The sequence below is a fragment of the Rhamphochromis sp. 'chilingali' genome (assembly GCF_963969265.1).
Source record: "Rhamphochromis sp. 'chilingali' genome assembly, chromosome: 14".
NCBI classification, from domain to species: domain Eukaryota; kingdom Metazoa; phylum Chordata; class Actinopteri; order Cichliformes; family Cichlidae; genus Rhamphochromis; species Rhamphochromis sp. 'chilingali'.
In genome coordinates this window covers 32,338,116-32,355,280 of record NC_137941.1, presented here as the reverse complement: position 1 = coordinate 32,355,280, position 17,165 = coordinate 32,338,116, and the positions used below count along the sequence as shown (strand labels likewise).

General features: G+C 40.4%; 1 protein-coding gene across 4 annotated transcripts in view; it reads left to right on the top strand.

Annotated features, from left to right (window-relative positions):
* The window catches only part of cacnb4a (calcium channel, voltage-dependent, beta 4a subunit), a 34,008-nt gene that overhangs the window by 8,265 nt on the left and 8,578 nt on the right, over positions 1–17,165 (top strand). The window contains exons 1-6 of one of the 4 annotated variants that reach the window (XM_080903450.1): positions 983–1,354; positions 13,041–13,160; positions 13,877–13,999; positions 15,222–15,349; positions 16,088–16,164; positions 16,361–16,380. In XM_080903450.1, coding sequence (XP_080759576.1) covers positions 1,310–1,354; positions 13,041–13,160; positions 13,877–13,999; positions 15,222–15,349; positions 16,088–16,164; positions 16,361–16,380 — 513 coding nt within the window. In that variant the 5' untranslated portion in view covers positions 983–1,309. Of the gene's footprint in view, positions 1–982; positions 1,355–13,040; positions 13,161–13,876; positions 14,000–15,221; positions 15,350–16,084; positions 16,165–16,360; positions 16,381–17,165 lie in introns of those variants that run through there. The other 3 variants (XM_080903449.1, XM_080903448.1, XM_080903447.1) reach the window with 3 other exon arrangements.

Here is a 17,165-nt window from a genome sequence, read left to right as displayed (position 1 = left end):
AAGCGTGGCGATGTTGATGAAGATGCATTATCGGATCAAGAGAGGGTGCTGTTGCTCTACTATGCCAAACAAATGGCAACGTCCCAGTGCCAAACTTGTTTGAGTAGGATCATTGCTGAGTTTGTGTAACGTGTGTGTGTCTGTGTATTTTTAACAGGGAAATTTATATTATTATTGTGAATAGTATCAAGAATTTCTTTTAAAGCTCAAAGCCAAAGGAGGGAAATATGAATTGCAAAACAAATACTGTAATTTACCTTATTAATGATTTTCATGTATGTTTGTATTTCTGAGGTGTTTACTCTGAAAATAAACAGTCTTTCAGCTGCACAAATGAAAACCTTTTGTACAGCAATGAATTCAAAGTCTTTATCTAATTTGTAGCTTAACATCCTGCGGTAATTATGGGATGGTTAAAATAGGAATCTATATTTTTTAAATGCACTGTTGTTTCACATGTAAAGTAGTTATAATAGCAACAGATGCTGTCCATGAAAGGTGTCAAACTGTAGATTTGAAGTTCTCTAGCTTTTCTTGATTGATCTCCTCTGCCATCACTCTCCCTGTAGCAGATATTTACAGATTGATTTTTACGGCTCCGGTGTGTTCATGAAGCTGTAAAGATGCGGGCGCTCCTTGTAGCGGAGCAGCGGCTCGATCGCATCGAGTCTGCCTCTCGTTCTAAGTATCATCACTCAGCTGTTTGCCTTTGCTGCCGTTCTGCATGTGCAAATTAAATGTCGGTGTTTAGTGTGAAAGATTACCTCACGCTCACATACAAGGACAGGATTGACACGGCTTGCTGGTTAATGATGCTCTCAGGCTGCAGACGCCCCCGCCTCTTTCTCTTCTCTCTTCCTTATTCACAGCCAGCCGGGCTGACTGGAGCCTGCATCGGCCAATCGGCAGCCTGCATCTCACGTCTGTCATCAACCAGTGCTGGGGAAGGGATTGGCTCGTGCAATCTCAGCTTGGAAGGCAGATGAAATGCCAGGTCTGCTCAGCCTCTGGGGATAGCCAAGCTTGCCTTATAATGGGAAACAACACTTGTTTGACCTGGGAGCAGTAACATCTAATTCAGCATTAGGAGAAGACTGGACTCCAGCTTTTTTCCCTTTTCTTTTATAAATCTGTTGTTCTTCTGTGATCTGGGTTCTTTTTCATCTACCTTCATGTGGAGGAAGAGACTGCTGGTGCTCTCTGTCACTCCCCTATCCTCATCATCCATCCTCTCCAGAACAGGTTGATCTTGAGCCGTTTCGAACTATTTTTGCACTGAAGAGCTCATTTTTGGGAACCTCACTCCTCCATGTACGATAACTTGTACCTTCATGGATTTGAAGACTCGGAGGCGGTGAGTGGAGAGTGGCGTCTGGCACTTGTAAACCACGCTGTTCTGTTCCGTCGTGGCTGCTTGATCCATACATAAACTCCCACAGAATGCGTTGAGACTTGAGTGGGCTGAGCGTGCACTCACCTCGGGGGAGTTAGAGGAAGGTGTGTGTGTGTGTGAGTGTGCATTTGTGTGCATGTCTCCTCAACCGGTCAAAAAGAAAAATACAGTTTTCTCACTGATACTATCAGCTTGGACGCCAGTTCTCCTCCTGTCTGGGCCGGCTGTCTGCAAAGCTGAAAAGTATTGTCTTTACCATGTATGGCTGACTGGCCGGTATGCATGCTGTTTGCCTCTGTTTATGAGCATTGTGAGCACGTCTGCATGATTCCTGTGTGCCTCCACCTTTATCAAACCCCACTGTACATCATCATGGTTTATTGAAAAGGCCAACAAACATAATCAGCATTCACTACGGCCATCTGCGTGATGCTGATGTGCTGATGCGTGCCAACTGTTACATTCGTCACTCGCAGCATGAATGCCTTTATGTTCGAGAAACACGTTGCCATTAAGGGAATTCTCATCTTTGCCACAGATAAGTGTGCGTAGGCACCTTTAATACAAAGAGGCAGACAGCAAGAAAAATCTGCGGAAGCAGAGAAAAATGCTTACAAAGGCAAGGAATATAGAAACTGCTGCCGGGTGGGGAGGAGGGAGGGAATCCCACTGAGGCAGAATCTGTCAGAACCTTTCCATAAGTCCACCTGAGATACCGGCTGCCTCATAAAGACTAAAAAGTAGAGTTAGCATGTTCTGTCCTGTCTGCAGCGTATACAGAGAGATCTTCTGTGTTTGCGTTGTTGTTTGTTGCGACTTTGAAAAATGTGTTCATTTTTATGTGCCAAGTTTTGTAGGTGGTGTGGTATTAGTAGCTTCTCTTTGCTGTTGTTTCTTTCCTGCATTGGGAGTTATTTCCAAAAACTCAAATTTCAGGCCTTACACTCAAAAGCTCTGAGTGCCCAAAATAACTCTCTTAATTTAGTTACTCTCTTAGCTGATAGTACAGCAAGATCCAGAAATAACATGTTTATTTTTTATTATTATTATACGTCAGAATAACTAATGAGCCTGAAGACAGTTTACTCCCATGTGAGACTGCTCGAGAAATGGATTCGGGAAAATCCCAGTACTCTCTAGAAACTGTCTCATACAGGATAAAACTGGATCCATTCAGTCCTTCATTACTACTAAGTCAAAAACACACTACGTTTGATCCTGCTGGTCAATTACAGTGAATCAGTCAATGAGTATTTCTGTCAATACAGGCAGCCTTTGGTTCTGTGTACTTTAATAAGTACTATTAAATCAAACCTGGAGAACTTGTTCATGCACTCTGTTGGGCTGCTGTGTTCCACATTGTTCCATATTTAGCTGTACTGGCAGCGTCACAGAACACACCTTTGACCTTACTGACCCTGTGGTTTGCTATCAGCACTTATCTTTAGCTTGTTTTGTTTTTTTAAAGCCAGGAATGTCACACAGACTTGTCATTCATTTCATTTCCAGCATATATTAAACTGCAGGCTCTCTTGTGTGACTTATTTTCAGTAAGAGTTTTGGAGTGACATTGTTTGACACACGAATATATTCTATGTGTTTGGCGTTTATGACCTTCCCACCTTTTTTTTTTTTTTTTTTTTTTGACGATTACTCCTTCTTTTCCAAAGCTCAACATTTTCCAGCCCTCGGACAGTTTCACTAGAAATGTTAGTCAAGTAAAATTAACACTCCAAATTAAAAATCCAGAACAAGTGTTTTACCCAAGACTACCCAGAAAGCAGCTTTTTGGTCCATTTTAAAAATGTTTAGCAGAACATGCAGGACTTTCCGTTTTGTGGCCTTGATCCATTTTTATCTGATGATGTAATATTTAGAGTCATAGTTGGTGGAAACTTCCATATGAGTATTATTCTTTTTTTGCAGAGTCACTGTCCGTCCCTAGCTTCTGGTAGTGATGTAAACCACTTTCTACCCTTCTGCAAACATACAGTATTGTTCACTGCATGACTCACCTTTATAACAGGTATTATGAAAAACACAAAGCCCAGTAAACCTTCTGCGCTGGCTCATAGTAGTTTTACTATTGCAAATAGTAGTGCAAACGTGGAAGCAGCGCCTGAAGAAGACACTGTTTATTTCTAAACCAAGTCTTTCCATTATACACTCACTGGACCCCTTGGTACTCAAAGGTTTCATCCATTTTTCGTCTTCAGAGTTGTTTTAATTCTTTGTGGGGCAGGTTCAAAAAGGTATTGGAAACTTTGCTCATGGATTTTGGTCCAGTTTGACATCGCAGTATCAAACAGTTTTTGCAGTCGCTGTCAACAAATCACCCATTCCACCGCATACATCATGGATTGAGATCTATTGGCTTTTTGGCTGTTTAAGTACAGTGAACTTACTCATGGTAAAGTAGCCTGTTTGAAATTATTTGAACTTTGTGACAGGACACATCCTGTTGGAAGCAAAAGCAAAATGTACAGCAAACTCTGGCATTTAAAGGGTGCTGAGATGGTACTGAGGGCGATACTCTATTTTCTCTTTTTTTGGCCATGCTCTGTAAACCCAAGAGGTGTATACCCAAAACCCTGCGCTGAATCATACTTGTTATTAATCTCTGGCTCTTTTCCACAGCATGTCTTTTATCCTGTCTTCCTTCTCTCTCCCCAACCGGTCGTAGCAGATGGCCCCGCCCCTCCCTGAGTCTGGTTCTGCCGGAGGTTTCTTCCTGTTAAAAGGGAGTTTTTCCTTCCCACTGTCGCCAAAGTGCTTGCTCATAGGGGGTCATATCATTGTTGGGGTTTTTTTCTCTGTATGTATTATTGTAGGGTCTACCTTACAATATAAAGCGCCTTGAGGCGACTGTTGTTGTGATTTGGCGCTGTAGAAATAAAATTGAATTGAATGGTTTTGTAGGAAAATCCCATAGACTGCGACCAACAATCATGCCATGCTCAATTCAGTTAACTTCAACAAGATATTTATGATGACGTCTAAATGCGTTGAATTGGCTGCTCAGATATTTGCATTCATGAGCAAGTGAACAGGTATATCTAACAGAGTGAGTACACAAGGAGCTAAAGGCCCAAAGTGGGCCAGGTTTTCAAAGAACTTAGAGACGTTTATCCCTTAAAGCTACTGGATGCAGTGTTGGTGCCAGCTGAGTGTGCTGAGGAGGGAATGCTTTTCGTCTTACAGTCTGGGACTGATAGTCACATAGGTCAGGGGAGGAAGATGATTGGAGATGGGAGAACGGACTGAGCTTCGGCATCTGGACAGATAAGGTTAGAGTGTGGCATGACGGACTCAAGACCGGCCACTTGACACTTCGATAATGAGCCACAGTTTGTGCAGAAACGAAAAGCGGGGGGTAGGAGTCTTTGCTTGTGTAATGTGCATGACAGTAATTTTAGACATGCCTTGTGTTGACTGACGTCTTTGTCATGCATTAATAACTTCAGGTTTGTAAAGTGGCAGATGTAGGGATCTGAGGTAATATGGCCTGATTTTAAAACACTACTACTAGTAACAACTGGATTTTTATTCTTACTTTTGAGATGATTGCTTCCAATAAACGTGCACAAGGGTATGAAAAATAAACTGTTATTTTACATTATAATATAATGTAAAAGTAAAGCTACTGTTTAAAACAATAGGTTCATGTTATAAACAAAGCCAGCCTCCATGTTGAAGATAAAATGTACATTATTCTGTGTTACAAAAAGATGTAGTTTGTTATTTTAAAAGAAAAAAACATACATCAGGTGATACTCTGCAGTGGGCAGCTGTGTGGTGGTTTTATTTCTTTTTCTCCACTCTTCCAGCTATAGATTTCATTTGTAATGAGGCAGTAAATAACAGTTATTTGTACCAACCAAAGACTCCCATGGCTCTGAATGGATCATTAGCGGAGACGCCTGCAAGCCCTGGACAAAGACATTAATCCACACTGTCCAGCCTGGCAGGTTGACTTCAAAGACTTATTCTAGTACCAATGCCCTGTTACACATTTTGCCCTGTTACACATTTTCATTTAATTTTTGATGTCCAGTGGGAGTGATAGTCACCAAACCCATGCTTCAAGCTCCCAAAAAGGCCATATTCAGGATAGGAACACATCTTTTCATAATCTCTTTGAAAGGTTGCAAATGGGGGACAAAGACATTCAACTAAAAAAATTAAGGCACTTTAAAAAATAATCGAATGCATTTCAAACTGCTTCACAAGTGACAGACAGGATGGAAATATAAGAGAAACAAATATGAAGAAATCAGTATCCAAACAAGATTTTGTCTACTGCTCCATGCGAGATTTGTGTCCTCCATGAGCTCACCATAGCAAACCTGCATCAAAGTTTCTCAGGTGTACTGACCCAGTCAAACTCCCCATCTGCCACTGTCCCCCGAGTCGATCCCTGACAACAGTTGGGTGAGCCTCCTTGCCTCCTGGGGTAAGTGAGCATAAAGAGGGTGGCACGGTAGTGAGCACTGTTCCCTCACAGCAAGAATATCCCGATTCTGAATCCACCGCTCAGCCTTTCTGTGTCAAGTTTGCATGTTCTCCATGTGCCACATGGGTTCTCTCCTTGTACTCTGACTCCCTCCAACAGGGCAAAGACATGCATGGTAAGTTGGTTGGTGATTCTAACCTTAGAAATGAACATTAGCTCGAATGGTTCTGTTCTGTATCTCTACTGATGTGTCCACGTGGTATGGGTTTGTGAGCTTTTACCCTGAGACGGCTGGGTTAGACTGCCTAAATTGGAAAAGGAATTAGCAGAAAATGGATAGATGAAACATATCAAGAGATGATGCATAACAAAAAAAAATGCATTTGATGGAAAAGTTTGGAAAGACAATTCTGAATTATTCTGAAAGACAATGGGAGTGAATTATCAGTCACTCCCATTAGCAAACCATGACAATTCCAAGTTTATTTATATAGCATATTTGAAACAACCTCAGTTGACCAAGATGCTGTGCAATGTAATTATTAACGTGCAATTATTAGCATGTTAATAATTACATTAACGTACGTTAATTACATTAATATAAAACATAATTACACATGTGTTATATTACATAACAGATATGTAATATCATACATACACATGCAGCGAGAGTTCTGTTTGTCATGCCAGATGATCTTGATGACGACGGCCTCGAAGCAGTGCATCACGCCTTAGTCAGAAGTCAAGGGTTTATAAGCATGTGTCATGCTGCCTGCAGCTTTGCACCATCGTTGTCATATATATGTGAAGAATCACAGCTTTCACATATTTTAAGATGAAACTGGAATAGCGGTGTGCGTTTGGCATCTAGTTGTAATATTTCAACGATAGTAAGATATTCCCAAAACAAACTATTTTCTGACATTTGCTCAAAAAGTCTTTCTTCACCACATATGACATTTTAAGATGAGACAAATGATGCTCTTTTTATAATATGGCATAGCTGCACCCTCCTTCTTCAGTCCTTGTCCTGCATGGATAGGTTGTTTTAAATAGAGCGTCTGGCAGCATCCATGGGGGAACAGACTGTCCTGTCATCTGCTAGGTAAACATTTATGCTAAAGTCCAGTTTTTCAGCCCATTTAGCCGAAACTGCAGGACTCTGAACATCCACCAGCTGGCTACTCGGCAGAACTGAATGCTGAATCCGCCTGAGTTGATGAGCTGGAGACATACTGGTATGAAGCAACAAGGCATGTCTGTATTTAAACTGGTGTAACTGAGCACATTCACATGAATATTAGCGTGTATTAAGACTGAAATGAGGTATTGTGTTTTATTGTATTAATTATCGGCCTTTTTTTCAATCATTCATCATCTCCTGACATCTGCTTTCACAGTTTCCCCAGTTATTAAATATCATGGTGTCTGAATGAAGCTGACAGAGTGTTAGTTTGTTCTCTGTGACTTTATTTCTGGCACACACAGGAACATGATATTCTGAGTTTTGTTCTGTTTTGAGTGGATGGATGGCATGACGACTCCGGGGCACAATACTGTTTAACTGTTTAGAAAGAAGATATTTAACTCCACCTGGGCGGGGCCTTTCTGTGTGGAGTTTGCATGTTGTCCCTGTTTTTGCGTGGGTTCTCTCTGGGTACTCTGACATCCTCCCACCATCCAAAAACATGCTGTTAGTGGGCTTAGGTTAAATGGTGATTCTAAATTGCTCATAGGGGTGAATGTGAGTGTGAATGGTTGTCTGTCTTTCTGTGTTAGCCTCTCGCCCTATGGTAGCTGGGATATGGTGGAAGAGGGAGGATGGATGGATGGATGGACACTTTTTAAGGATTTTGTTTTGCTATCATATATTTCTTCATTTGTTTTGATGTTAATCAGGACACATGTTGTTTCATGTGTCACATGGTGGGAAATGAGCTGCTTTGATTGATGAACAGCGATATGAAAGAAAAGAAGTCATTAAAATGAATGAATACATTCATGCATTACGTCATTACTCCTTCATTATACATTACATCATACCACGTGGTTTGGTAGCATAGTCGTCTTTTCAGATATTGCATAACATTTTCACAGTACGCGTTAACTGAATGTCTGTAGTGCTTTGTTCCTGTAACTATAGTCCAAGTGACAGATACAAGCAGTCAGATTTGCAAATAAAGAGATTTATTAATGCCTGCAGGCAGGTGGGTTACATGAACTGTGAGGCCAGTGAATCATAAATGATATTGACATTGCTGGTGGCAACTATTTTAGCAGCTATGTTCCGTCTCATCATTCAGCCATTTCCCTTATTTAATGCTGGTGACAAGGAGAATAACTGGCTCATGACCCTGGAGAGAAGGGTGTGCACAGCAGCCTGCAGGCCACAGAACATAGTACATTGCCTCTACCCTGAATGGAAAGCACTGATTAGCAGAAATTAACATTTGAACCCCAGAGACTCTATGCAGTCTAATACAGTGCACTGAGTTAGACCTTTCCTGCTAGTAAGACACGTGTCCAGTGTCCATGCTTATGTAATTATTCATCTGCACCTACAATAATTTTGATTACTGTATGGGTTTGGATTGTTTTCGGAAGCTTTTCAAAGACCAAAGGAGGGTAACTGACTGATATTTTGCTCAGTAAATGTTTTCTTCTCAATTTAACAACATATTAGCTGTGATCTCAAGTACTGTTCAAGTCTGCTAAGGCAAAGTTACAGTATGTTGCTTTGGCCATTTATTGGACTTTTTTGGTTTAGAACATCACTATTTTATCCACAGTGACGACACAGGATTTTAAAATGCTGTGGCTGTTTATATAAAATAGTCCTTGAAGCATTTCTCAGTCGCAGTAGTATCTTGAAAATGCCTCTGATTGCTTAATTAGGCAGTTACTGTAAAGCATTATCAAAATTAAAGTTGATTTCAATTATCGCAAGACTTTAAAACTGCATGGATTATATCAGCATTCAAAATGGTTCAAAGGTTTGGTTCTAATACCGTAGTTTTGTTGCTAAAGTAACAATTTCCTCTATAAATAAACAATTTCTAGTAATGTTTATAATCTCATGGGATCTACATCCACTACTGATGAAGTGTCCCAAATATTTAATATTATAATCTAGATCAGATTTCTAATCCCTAAACCTAACCAAGGAAGGTAAAAAGAAACTAAAAAATGGCAGAATAGCTTATGATAAAAGACCGAAACACCCTGTGAATTTGAGGCACACAACGACGTGTCCCGCTGGTAAAGTTTCCGGGTTGCCTTTCCTCATAGTAGCCATCCCTCAAGACTTTCTCCATTTGAAGGAATGCACTGTAAGGGATTGTAACATATAGTCATTTTATTGAATCATCACATAACAGGACATTGACTTTTTCTCTGTTTTACTTGTGTCCATAATTTTCCTCTCGCCTGCTTTGATTCTTTGCTCATACAGAGGCTGCTAGCTTTAGCCTTGGCTACTTTGCCTTTTTAACTTAAAATGTCCATGTTCAGTTGGGTAGGTTATAATTCAGGTGTCTGATTAGGTTTGCTGTTACAGACCCCTTCTACATTGTCTCTTACAGTGAAGAGCGTCTACACTAACGCCGTGTTAGTGGCTGCGCATGTGTGCATGTTACACATGCGTAGACTGGGTTGTATGCAAGGCTGACTGGTTGCTCACTGGTCCAAGTTAAAAACCCTGGAAACTGCCCAATACTGGTCCCTGGCGCATCAACAGGAGCATCCATCTGTCCATTTGCTTCCGCTTATAGAGCTCAGGGGAGGGGGGCTTAACCAGCTGCCATAGGGTGAAAGGTGGGGTATGAACTGGACTGGTCACCAGTCTGTCCCAGGGCTAACACAGAGAGTTAGAGAAACATTCACACCTACAGATAATCAATAACAACCATGTAACCTAATAACCTCCATATCTCTGGAGTGTGTGAGTGTCTGTTTTTGGTCACATATTGGTATTTTTAATGTTTAGTAACTCCTCTATTTGTCCCTGTAATTGTTAACTAGTCTGTTTTTAACTCAAAATAAACACTTTTTCACCAATGCATTTTTCAACTGCATAAAATTCAGTGTATTCAAAAACTATATTACCACTATAATTAAAAGATTTCACAGTGTTCAAGCACTCTGTTCTGCCATGGTGCAGTTGTAGCAAATTGAACTGTTGCCAGTTCTCCCACATGGCATTACAAACAGTAACAGTACCGGTCAGCCAAAGGTGACGTCCTCAGAGCCAAGATTTGCATTACTGCTGTGAGTTGACAGTGTAAGCAAACTATAAGTCAGCCCTGTTTGAAAATAGAGGCCTTGTACACTGTGGCTGAAAGCACTTGTTATGACTGATGGGTTTGTATTCCAGGTCCATTATCCCAACTCATGTGCAAGAAGTGTGTTCTTTTTGTTTCACTCTCATGAGCCTATAGCATTAAGCTGATATAGTCACCTTAAATATTCAGGAAGGCAGGAATAGTTTTAAATGGTTTATTCCCAGAAGTGTGGCACAGAGGCTTGCAGGGTAGCCAACAAGTAAGCAGACAGGTAACAGGAACAAACTGGAGACTGGGCAACTTCAAATCAACTGTGCATTGAATTGGACCACTGCTTATCAAGAATTAAATCATGCTAGCTGTGCTATGGCCTGCATAGATCTTAGACGATCCTTTTGCTGGAAAACCACACATTCCCAGTGAATCACAGATGTAAGTCACAATGGATAGGATGCCTTTTATTGGTGGGGTGTCCAAACCATCCTTTGTATTACTAGAGCTTTGCTGGTGTTGATTAGCAGTAGTAGCGACAGGCTCTTGGTGGAACCTTGTAATGACTCTAGTCAGGATACTGGTGAGGTCTGGCACCCAAAAAGATTTATTGTTTAGTGCATGGCTGTTACAAGAACATCAGCCCCAGTTTCCATTTAAATTGAACTTATCCATAAGCTCTTTGGTGCAAAACACCATTTTGCCATTCTTTGCCTTTATTGCTACTGTAACAGCAACACAGATGCGATCTGTTTCACCAAGCCAGCTGGCAATTTATTTGCTGTGTCTATGAACTCAAAAGCACTTTTTTCCTCCCACAGAACTTGCTTCACACAAGTGAAATGTTCTCTCCCACCAAATCAAGTTTGCAAATTGCTTCAGTAATTATTCCTTCTTAATCCTTCTTAATACCATAAGGGAGGACAAAATATCAGCTGTGCAAAATATCCTGCAGTGTGCTTCCCTCACTGCAGGATGGGCAGCTCACTGTATTTGATGCCTGGAGCCTGTTGAGTGCAATGATGTTGTAATAATTCTCTGCTGTGGGAAAATGTGCTTCCCAGCTGAGCATTCACTGTTGTTTCAAATTATGTTGACACATTTTTTTTTCAGCTAGTTGGTCAGAATCTTGCTCTTGTTGTAGTTCACAATCATTTTATCTGCCTTGAATAAGTGGGTGGGTGTTTTTACTGCTCCTCTAGCCCAGCAGTTAAAATGCCCAACACTGACTCTGCTGCAGAGTGACAGTTATGACATGTGATCAAACTGATCTTCAGCCTGAAGCAGACTTTATATTTATATACAGGCACACATACTTAAGAATAATGCCAGACAAGAATTAGCCTGAAACTCTCCACAAACACAAATATGGTAAAAGGGGCGACACAAAAATACCACATTGGTACTGATGCCCCAAGGAGGGAATCCCTGGGTTGAGCTAACCAACTGACCTTGCTATCTCTTCCTGTACTTGGCGCCTCTCTCAACTGTCTCTATCGATTAATCCCCCAAACCTTATATTTACCATGCACAATTTCTACTTTTCCTGGTGTCTGTATAGGAAAAACACAGTATGGAGCAAAAATGTGGACATTAATAAAATTAGAAAAGTTACAGAAAAAAACTAAAATAAATTAGTTTCAAGAAATATTTTAACTTGAACTTACCTGTCAGAATTAAGATAAGAGACCTAGTACTGTTCTCATGTCTGTCTTAAAGTAAACTTTACACAGACAATGTATAAACTCACACTTTCCCTGTGATAGACAGTTTGATTACATTCTCACATCATGTGAAACTTTTACTAACAGCAGCTAACAGCGGCTAACAGCGGCTAATGAGGGCTAACAGTAGCTAACAGTAGCTAACAGAGGCTAACAGCAGCAAAGCCTGCATTTACCAACAGAAAATTTCAGGATATCCTCAGTTTCTAACTCTCATCTGACAGAAGTGAGCTTCACTGACTCATCAGACTCTTTTCACAAAGAGTGAAAAGTTTCAGAGTAAATAGATATGAACACCTGCTATATTGACAGCTGAGGTAGACAGTTAATTGACAGCCTATACTCAACACAGATTTATGGCAGCCAGCCTTGTCTGATGCTAAAGTGGCCACTATAGCTAGGATTATGCACCTGAATTGGACCTACCATTGGCCTGATAAAAGGGGGGGAGCCTATGAACCATATAAAGCAAAATAAGTGATGTATTATATTTCATAAATTGAATGTTATATTTCTTTTAACAAAAAGCATGACTTAAGGTTGTTTTAGTTTTCTCCTCCAAATCTGAGAAGGATGGTGGGTGGGAGCATTTGTTTACTATTCCTTTAAAACAATACTTATGACTTAAATAGTGCGTTACCCCTAAGAAAATAAGAGATGAACATCATATTATTCAAATGTCCTTTTTTTTTGTCACTTTTACTTGAAATTATGTTACTGTGATAGTAATGAGCCTTTTTTCAAGGGAATAAAAGATTTTTGACATTTGTATTCGGTCTGCCGTGGTCTGTTTCGATTTCATCCTTTGAAATAAAAAATAGCTTCTGAATCTTTTCAGCTATTCATGCAACCGTCATCTTAGAATGGGTCAGCCTTTGATCTTGCATGGAAAGTAATTCAACTAATCACATATGACACCCCCCCCCCCCCCCCCCCCCACACACACACACACACACACACACACACACACACACCTCGGTTTCCATAAAAATCTCTTTGTCTCTATATTTTTAAGAAATAGGCTCTTGCCAAGCCCTGCATCTGTCTGTGCAGGACACATGAAATTGCACAACAAAGATGTCACATTTAATCTGGAGGGCATAAAGAAAGTTATGTCACCATGTGGTTATTTATCCTTAGTACCTGCATCTATTGTGCTATTGGCTTGTTTCCACGTTTTGTGTACTCTTTTTCTTCAGGGCTCAGCTGATTCCTACACAAGCCGACCATCTGATTCAGATGTGTCCCTGGAGGAGGAGAAGGAGGGCGGCCGGCAGGAGAGGGAGCAGCAGGCCACTGTTCAGCTTGAGAGAGCAAAGGTCAGTTTCACTAGGAGCTGTTTATGGGTAACAGAGCACCATAACTGGCTGTATATCACATAAAAAAAAAAAAAAAAAAAAGGATTTTGCATCACTGGTTGCCCTGCTAATCTGTGTTAATGGCTGTGTAAAGGTTGCCATACTGTTTCTGAACTTTTACAGTTTTCAACATTGTAAAAGTGACACCGTGTGCCAACATTCACACCGTAAATAAGTTACATGAAACAAACACAACAATGCAATTAAGTACTTCAGTGAAATGTAGCCTTTAACATTAGGAAAACACCCGTGACACTTATTACTGCATCAGTTTAGGAAATAATGGTGAAATTAAACAGTTAAGCATTAAGATCACTCAATTTGATCACTTCATTCACTGCGCAGGAGCAGATGATGATAATAATAATAATAATAATAATAATACTTTGGTTTTATGGCCTTGGTATGAGGCTTCCCTGCTACCTGCTGTAGATGTGGTGTGATCACTACTGATGCTGTCTTCCAGCCACTGTTGTCAGGAGGTCTAAAATAGCTTCTCTTCAGCAGTGCCCACCCCTCACTGCAGGCCATTCGTTCTGCATGTGTGATGCTGGAGCACGATGGGCACGCTGGTGCTGTACAAAATGTCACATTCTGTGATTGTCTGAACCAAATTATTCACTGCTAATATACATGGTTATTGCTACAAAAACTCGTCCCTCCTTTCTGTCTTGCAGACTAAAGCAGTTGCGTTTGCAGTGAAGACCAATGTCAGTTACTGTGGTGCGCTGGATGAGGATGTTCCCGTGGCTGGCACGGCTGTATCTTTTGATGCCAAGGACTTCCTCCACATCAAAGAGGTGCAATTCAGTTGCGGTGTGGCACTGTAGGGGGGGGATTCAATTCAGCCTGCACAGTTTAGTTTTTAACCACAGGAGAAAGTGTTTTTTTAACTAAACAAAGAGTTTCATGTTAGCTATTTTGCTACTCTCTGTGTAACAACTTTTCCCATCATGGAGCTTGTGACCTATCTCTGTTTTTTGTTTTTTTTTCATTGCAAGAGCCAAGAAAAGAGTCACAAGTTAATCTGATATTCATAAAAAGAGCTATGCTCAAAATGTAGCTTTTAAGTTAACAGACTGAATGTGCGTCCAGATTTCATTAATGTATCTGTATGGGTTGTCATGGTAACAACCTGAGCATCTGTAGCTATATAGCCATGATTAAGATGCAGCTTTCCATCACATAGGTTTCCCCCAAAGTGCCTGCAAACAAGTTGTTTGTTTTTTTTGCTGTGTGTGCACAGGCTGTTGTTCTTCCCAGTTTCATACATTGCTTCCTGTTAAGCTGTTAAGAGTTTGAATCCAGGAGCAGGAGCGTAGTTTGCTGTGATTCTATTGTATGTGGGGGCAAAAAACATATCTAAGCTGATAGTCTGAACAAGGCCTTGGAGTAAATACACTCTCTATCATCTTTACCTGCGCTTTTCCATTTCCACAAAAATTGCCACTCCTTAGATTTGAGTTAAACTCCATTAATATGTCCTGATATGATTGTTTGTGAGGCTTCTCACAACAACTAGTTAAAGCAAATCAATACAACTTTCTGTCTGGACACACAAAACATCAACCTGTGACTTAAGTTGGATCATGAGCCGGATGAGTTGATGTTCTGGTTTTGTACAGTTGGTGTGGTGCAGGGCTCACTAATGTGTCTCATCATAGACGCCTGTAAAAGCAGAAATAGCAGTCTGCTTTAAGGTCAGTTTGACCGTTCTTTATTTGTTTGCCCTGACTGAAATCCAGCCAGCCAATAAAAAAAGGATCCTGTCTGTACTTTGTATTATTAGTACACAGCGTTCTGAAATATTTGTGTTAGTCTACTGAACACTGTTATTTGTAATTACAGCATGAACAGTGATAAAGGTATCTTTATGGACAGAGATATTTGTAATGTGGAAGCTGTTTCGCTGTATTGCATACCGATACAGAGGAAATTCACTTAATTACAATGGATTACTCTTAAGGACTAATTTAAATTCTGGGATTTTGTCGCTGAGACTTTTCTCGTTCTGTTTTTCAGAAATACAACAATGACTGGTGGATTGGACGCCTGGTGAAAGAGGGCTGTGACATTGGGTTCATTCCCAGCCCACTGAAGCTGGAGAACATCCGCCTTCAACAGGAACAGAAGAGAGGACGCTTCCCTGGGTGAGCAGGAGGAGGAGGGCTGGATGAGTGCGGCAGAGCGAAGGCGTCAGCAGCAGCAACAGATATTGCAGAGAAGAGACATGGATCAAATGGGATAAAGAGAGTTTGAAGGGTTTGGGATTGTACTGAGAGCGAGCCACTTTAGGGATGAGTAGAGGCTGGCAGATAAGCAGGATGTCAGGTGGATGAAATCCAAGTTGTGCTGTGTGGTCCAGGCTCTCGGAGGTATACCTGGATCAGAGCCACCACAGAATTTTCCATCAGATGGGATGCTGGGTTGTAGTCACCGAGACGATTAATGGTGCTGAGTACTATTATCCTTTCGCAGTTACCATAAAATACAAAAAAAGCACTTGTCACTGTGAGGTACTTTGTGATTTCTATCACAAAGCCATGTAATCACAATAGTACAGAAAGAAAAATGATGACATATTTAGGTCATATATATTTACAGTGAAAGAACAATCGACAAACTGCACGCCAGTCGTTGATTAATGCAATCGCTTTTGTCTTGTATGTATTTATATCTTTCAGTAGAAGTCTGCCTTACTTTACAGACACATCACTGATTCACCAGTTCTTTGATGTTATTTAAATCCAAGAACATAGTATAATATGCAGTTTATGACTGTAGGAGATAGTGAGTTTATTCGTGGGCGGTGGTGGTGACAGATGAAATCATCCCATTAGCTTTTACAGTAACACTGCTCTTTCTATCCGGTGTTATCCATCCAGCAGTAAATCCAGTGGGAATTCCTCCTCCAGTCTGGGAGAGATGGTGTCAGGAACGTTCAAACCAAACCCAAACTCTGCAGGTTGGTTGCACAGATCCGGTTATTTATAATAGCAAATGCTACTGTTAGATTCACAAGGGATGGTCTTGTCTTCTACTTTGCAGTTATATCTGTGTATCAGTAGGAGCATCTTTTTTTAACCTTTTGTAGTAAAATAAGGCTTTAACATAGCTGATAGAAATGTGTGCACTTACTACACATTTCTCTTCTTTTTCAGGAAAGCAGAAACAGAAAGTGGTGAGTGTGACAGCTTATTTGCTTATTTATGTAATTAAAGGTGAACCCTTTAAAACAAAAGACCAGATCTATACATTGCGTACATATATGGACGGTGGAGATTACTCTGTAATTTTGGCAAACTTTTTATTTAACATTAAAGTGTGTTGGAACCTTATGCTATGAGCAAATGATGCCAGTCACATCGGCCATGCTGGAGACAGTGTGATCAAATACACACCAACCACTCCTGCACAAGATCCAAGACTTTCTTAAAAAAGTGGAAGAAATTGCTTGACTGCATCTCAAATGAAGAGGACGCCTCCTCGTTACAGACACTGTTCTCTCTGTTCTTTGTCTTTTATCTTATATTTTCTTTTATCTTGATCTTCCCTTGTTTACATAAACAATTAATACGACCATTAAATTGATTCACCGCATTCTTAGTCATTTAATCGTATTAATTATAATATGTTAGTTTATCAGTTTCTACCTTCTTCTTCCTTTTTTTCTCTTTTTTTTTTACAGCACCAAATCACAACAACAGTCACCTTAAGGTGCTTTATATTGTAAGGTAGACCCTACAATAATACATAGAGAGAAAAACCCAACAGTGGGAAGGAAAAATTCCCAACCATCCAGTTAAGGTTGTGAACTTCAGAGCAGGTTTTGCATCATCAGTGTTTACTACTATTTAATCTTTAATTCACAGTTTTGACAAAGCAGAAGTTGTTTAAAATCTTTGATTTCAACATCTTTCTCTGGATTGGTGCTGGCACTGGTTAAAGCATTTCTCCACTTACACT